This window comes from Miscanthus floridulus, chromosome 17 (genome assembly GCF_019320115.1).
Source record: "Miscanthus floridulus cultivar M001 chromosome 17, ASM1932011v1, whole genome shotgun sequence".
Lineage (NCBI taxonomy): Eukaryota > Viridiplantae > Streptophyta > Magnoliopsida > Poales > Poaceae > Miscanthus > Miscanthus floridulus.
In genome coordinates, this window is record NC_089596.1 from 16,078,019 (window position 1) to 16,084,018 (window position 6,000).

The 6,000-nt window shown below is 43.1% G+C and overlaps 1 protein-coding gene across 1 annotated transcript; it reads right to left on the minus strand.

The window, feature by feature from the left end:
* Nucleotides 1–407: 407 nt before the first annotated feature.
* On the minus strand, nt 408–5,668 carry LOC136515295 (uncharacterized). Its single transcript, XM_066508932.1, has 6 exons — nt 5,507–5,668; nt 4,944–5,297; nt 4,739–4,848; nt 3,897–4,041; nt 1,240–2,294; nt 408–727 (listed from the first exon to the last, which is right to left on the minus strand). Exons 1-4 carry the CDS (start codon nt 5,666–5,668, stop codon nt 3,918–3,920), a joined length of 750 nt encoding a protein of 249 aa, XP_066365029.1. The 3' UTR covers nt 408–727; nt 1,240–2,294; nt 3,897–3,917.
* Between the last annotated feature and the right edge of the window lie 332 nt (nt 5,669–6,000).

Consider the following 6,000-nt stretch of genomic DNA (forward strand, 5'->3'; position numbering starts at 1 on the left):
TGCTTGCAAGTCGCTGAGCAGGGGATGCGGTGGAAGCGCATTGAGGCATCTTGGTGGAGCTCTAGTATCATCATCCGTCCCTTGCTCCTCTGCTCCTCCATCTGCATCGCATGATAGTTGGTGGCAATGTGTTGAAGGAAACAGAAATGCTTGCAAGTTCTTGGCATCGCTAAGCAGAGAATGCAGCAGAAGTGCATTGATGCATCTTGGTGGGGCTCCAGTATCATCACTAGTAATTTGCGCACGCCATGCGTGCGTAGATCAACTATGATTATATATAACAATTGACCAGACACAAGAGCACACCAATAATTCATAAGGTCGTGTGTATTTGATGTAGTATTAAATCTTAGGCAGCCATTATACACCATGGAACATAAGTATACTGAAATCATCAAGGGTCTATATAGGACAACAAATTGTTAAACTATTGTAGCAGCATGTGTTAGAAGCTATGTGAAACCCTGTGTTGTTCAATAATGAAAACAACCTGTTTCATTACATGGTAACAAATCTAATGAATTTAAGTTACAACATGTGAGGAGCAGAGCAAGGCTTGACAAGAGTGGTAGATCAGATGATTTGTCCTCTTGTGCTCATGCTTGATGAATGGTGGCACACCCGGTGACATGTAGAGTGGAACAATTGTAACCTCAAGCATAGCGACTGTAACTGAAAGCAACACTGTTTTTCCTTTTGTCCTGCTAGGTCGCACATATACCTGGTTCTGAAAGGAATTGCAAGCCAAATAGGTGGAAAAACGAAATCAACATGCATGTGTGAAAAAAAAAAGAGATTATAACCAGACAACATATTAATCCTGGACACTTACTGTTTATGCCCAAAATTTACCATTTTATATACCCCTAAAGTTTACTATTCTTAGCTTTCTCCATACAGATACTGAAACAATCCAAGAAAAAAAGAAGTCGCAATGTCTAAACTTTATATTAGCAAGGAAAACATCTGTTATATAACATAGAATAATTTTATTGCCAGATAGGCAACATTTCTAAAATAAAGTTTAGATATGCTTCTGCAAGAGAATTAAAGTTTGAATTTGAATTCCCCTTTTTCACAGCAAGAAACTAAAGCTAATCCTTATTCATTGTTGATAAAACAATAAAGTTCATCCTATAGATTCACACTTCTAAACCAACAAAGGGGAATAAAGTTCCTCCCTTTAGCTCATAGGTTGCAAAATCGAAACAAAAGGAAACAGGTGATATTAGCAGTTACCTAATCTCTTCAAAAGCAGACAAACAGTGCTAGCTGAAAGTCTCGTCGTTGCTTTATTGCGTCATCCACCTATGCCTATAAATACTATTTGGAAATGGAAATAAATGAGCAAACCAGCAAGTCAATTCCTAAAGAGTGATCAACAAAAACCAAGTTGCAGTCCAGTAATACAAGCTGGCACTCGAAGTAAAAACAACTAAAAAAGAAGGTGAGGTAGGTGGCTAAAATGTAGAGCAGATCTTTGGGAACTATGCTCTAACACATTTGACTAAACAATACACAAGCAAACTGATGTAGAGAGGATGGAACCCTGTCATGAAAATATAACTATATAAAAGAGCTATGACATATATAGATCAAGACTAAGCTATCTTTGCTTGTAGTTTTATATTGTTTCAGTTCTACAAATAGCTTCTCAAAATGTGCTACTTTACCTTGGTCTAGGAAATTCAGGAGAGGAAGGGGGAGGAGGGAAGGGAGAGCAGCAGTTTAGTATGGGTTACCGAGAAAAATTGTTTAAAAGAAAATTAAACAAGGGGAAGGGGGAGGGAAGGGAGAACAACATAAAGATGCATTCCTGAAACATGATCTCTAGGCTGTGCACTGATATGCTAAAGGATGGCAGAGCAAGCCAAAATAGCCAGTTTCTGTACATAATTAAAAGATGTTAATGCATACATGTGCTAGCAGCACCATGGAAACACTAACTCGAGCGTCGTCCTCCAAAATATATAGGTATAATACAGTCCACATAGCAGTTTCAGGAATTGTTCATTTAACTGGAAGTTACATACCATACCAGGCACTATATCTAAAAATCTAGCATAGAGATTTACACTTCTGTGCCTCTAGTTCATGATAGCACCAAAGCTTGGTCAACTGAGGCAGTGATAACTGAGAATGGAAAATTGAAAACTGGTAGCTCTATATAGTAGGGCTCCAAAAACTTGGAAGTGCAAATAAGCAAGCATGAGAGTAAAAAAAAACAGACCAAAATGCTATCTCTGAAATTACTCAAACCCCTCTCCTTTGTTCGGCGGCCCAGGAACCAAGACCTGCAAGGGAACAATAAATATTGGAAAAAGTCTACTTAACCCCCCCACCTATCATACTTGGTCTACTTCACCCCTCAACTATGAAACCGTCTGTTTTATCCCCTGAACTATCTAAAACCGTCTGTTCTACCCCCTGGGCGGGTTTTCAGCGGCGTTTTTGCTACAGTAACAACGGGTTGCTACAGCAGCGGTGGGATTGTTACAGTAGTTGTGGTTTTGAATTTCCTTCTTTATTTATTTTCGGTGAATTTTTGAAAAATCATAGTAGATCATAGAAAAATCATAAAATGAAAAATCTAATTTTATTGAACTCCACATGAGTAGATCTACACGGTGAATATATAATACGGTATGCTTTAGTACAAATTTTATTTTTGTAGCTTTAGATTAATTAGAAAATCCAATTTTGTCTGTAATTAATTAGAATTTATCTATAACTAAGTTATACATAGTCCAATAGTTCAAGCATACAATAATTAACGTACCATAAAAATTTCACCACAATTGGACCATAGAAGCTGCAGCTATGAATTATTCCAATTAATTACAGACAAAATTAGATTTTCCAATTAATCTAAGGCTACAGTAAAAATTTTGTACTAAAGTATACCGTATTATATATTCACTATGTAGATCTACTCATGTGGAGTCCAATAAAATTAGATTTTTCATTTTATGATTTTTCTATGATTTTTCAAAAATTCACCAAAAATAAATAAAAAAAGGAATTCAAAACCACGGGTACTGTAGCAAATCCGCAATTACTGTAGCGAACCCGCTGTTCCGCTGAAAACCCGCCCAGGGGTAAAACAGACGGTTTTAAATAGTTCAGAGGGTAAAACAGACGGTTTCATAGTTAGGGGGGTGAAGTAGACCAAGTATGATAGGTGGGGGGGTTAAGTAGACTTTTTCCAATAAATATTTGAAGTTATTTATACACCATGATAATGCAGATCTATTTAGCAGTAAGGGCTGCACAGTAGTGTGGTGTTATCTGTTAGCAAAGGTCAATTGGGAAAAGAGATCTATCAGCATAAACCACTTGAACCTATCTTGTGAGGACAAAATAGGAAGCATAAATTGTCTAGCTCTAGTGCTCTACTGGGTACAGCTCTTATTCAGCAGCACTGTCCTTTTATTTCGCATTTTGGAACACAATATTTCCTCGTGCTGCCTCTCAGCTACAGCAGGAGGAAAAGAATCATCTTCACCATTGGCTGAAGTGCTGAGCCAACCTAGCAAAAAAGTGTACGCGCACATTGCACGTGAAGAAATCCAAAAGGGCAGAGCAGACTAATGTTTCAAAGAACTGTGCACACAGGTGTATGTATAGGTAGAGAATGTGTGGAATACCTTGCATGCACCGAGGCTGTGCAAAAAAAAAAAGGATGCAACAGACATCAGATTAAGCTGGTAAGAAATCAAACATGATACAAATTCATAATTGCTCCCAAAAGCATTATCAGCACAAACCATACCAGTCCAAGAAGCCTGGCACACAGCTTGTAGGTAACATTTGCTGGTGAAGCCTTTGCATCAGGGCAAAGAAGCTCACGCCTGATACCAGCAAATACGACCCAAAAAAAAAGGAAATCAAAATACCTTGATGTTGCAACAGCACTGCTAGGCAGGCAGCCGCGTCCATCTATTCCGCTGCCTAGCTTCTTCCTTGCTTCCAGCTGCTACGCAGACAACAGCCACTGCCATGGCCTGCTGGCGTGCCACCACCACAGCTAGTTGTTCACGCCTGGTACAACCCCACAACTCAAAATCCTCGATTAGCAAACGCAGGACCTAAAAAGGCAGGAATAAAGCAAAACCAGAACTTCAATCCACTGTATTAACAAACGCAGAAAAAAATATGCACAAAAGACAGGTCTAGCGAAGTGAATGGGAGATGCAAAGAACAACAAATCCATTCTGCGGCTCCTCAAGCACTCCGCAGCCGTTGAGCGAGCGCTCCTCCATGTGACTGTGGGACGGCCCCTTGTAAGGCTATCTCCAAAAACAGCACCTAAAATATAAGATCCATCCGTTTTGAGTAGCGCTACATGTAAAAGGTTCGATACCTATTCAAACAGCCTGTTCGGGAGATCGTATCGTATCGTGGATTATTTACTGCTGGCTGGTTTGGTGTGAGAGAAAAACACAGTTCCCGGCTGGAAATTTACGATCGTTTATGAGCAAGCGAACAGGCTGTCAGTATCTTCTCCACCAACAAAACCTAAAAATAATCATTTCTGCAAATAAGTTTCATGCACATATTTAGGTTGTGCCTCTGGGAGGCTGATTTTGTGTCTCGTATAGTTGAGGCTGATTTTGTGTCTCTTGGTAGTGGCCACGTGAGGTCCTCGTTGACAGTCTTATGCGAATCAGGACCTATTGAATGACGAGAACACGAGTACACGACTACTTCAAGAATCGTACCATGAGGAAAACCTTACCAGATCAAGCGTATAGTCCGCACAAGCACCACGAGCACGCGCCGCAGCTCCGCCGCAACGTCGCTCTGCAGGTCTGTAGCGCTCCGGCAGTTCCTCCGCAGACTCGTCTTCTGCGAACCAAGAAAAGCATTGAGCATAAGGCAAGACTGTTCAAGAAAAAAAAATAGGACACGGAAGCTCGGAGGTGCGCCGCCGGCCGTAACACCTCGGAGGAAAGAGGTTGGGTGATGCGATGGTGGCGACTCCAACGATGATGCCCATGCTCGCCTCGTGTGGCTCGCGAGGCCCGCCCGCGCCACCGACCGCCGGAGCCTGCCCGCGCCGGGGGCCACCCTCGCCCCGCGCCCGCAGCCACAGCCGGGGCGTGCCCGCGCTGGTGCGCCGCCGTCGCCCTGGCCGTCCGTGCAAGACCGCCGGGGGCCGACCGCGCCGGCGCGCCCAGGCCCACCCGCGCCTCTGCGGCACCACGCCTCACGTCGGTGTTTGAGAGAGAGGGAGGGAGGGAGAGAGAGTAGGAACGGAGTGGCTTTCCAGGCAATGGACGCTGCCGTTGGGGCCTCTGTACTCCAGCCAATCCACGCTAGACAACAACCAGAGCTGGCCAATGATATATCGACGACGACGACAGGCACAGGCTATCTGACTGAGCTCTGTGAAAGGTCGCAGGAGGTAGACGTGCCGGTGGGGCCGCTGTACTGTCAGCCAACTGCAGTTGGAGGCCGATTCGAGTGGGAGGAGGTCAGCAGAACGGGGCCCGCCTAGCCGTACCGTGTCCATTCCCTGGTCAACGAAAGCACCACCGGTCATCAGGAATCCAACGGCCGGCATTCCATTCATGGACGTGGCCACCGCGACGGCTCCTGCTGTTCTCTTGTCTTTATTATTACTAGTCCCGCCCGTGGACGGTCGATTGAAAATGCAATCGCACATCTAACGTGTCTATATATATATTTTTTTTAAATCGAAGCATTGAATTAGGCAGTACAGAGAAGCTAAAATCAGTGTTTTCCTAAACGCTAAACGGTAAACAGTCAGTCACCTACCGTTTAGCCATTATTCGGGTAAAATGTCCCATTAAACGGGCTAAACGGCCAATTAAACGGGGTAAACGGGTGATTAAACGGAAACGGTGCACCACCGTGTAGCATTTACACGGTGTTTAAACGGGATAAACAACCGTTTAGGCGAACAGTGGCTAAAATATAACTTTTTTTTAAATATAGGCACATATTTGACATTACACTAGCCATCATGCATGTAGT

Bases quoted from the DNA above. Each gene is read 5' to 3' on its own strand.
- LOC136515295 (XM_066508932.1), bottom strand. From the start codon at position 5,668: ATGTGCGATTGCATTTTCAATCGACCGTCCACGGGCGGGACTAGTAAT. The intron at 5,298-5,506 runs GTACGGCTAGGC...GCTGGAGTACAG, and splicing joins TTGACCAGGGAATGGACACG to AGGCCCCAACGGCAGCGTCC. The intron at 4,042-4,738 runs GTAAGGTTTTCC...GGGTTGTACCAG, and splicing joins CGGACTATACGCTTGATCTG to GCGTGAACAACTAGCTGTGG.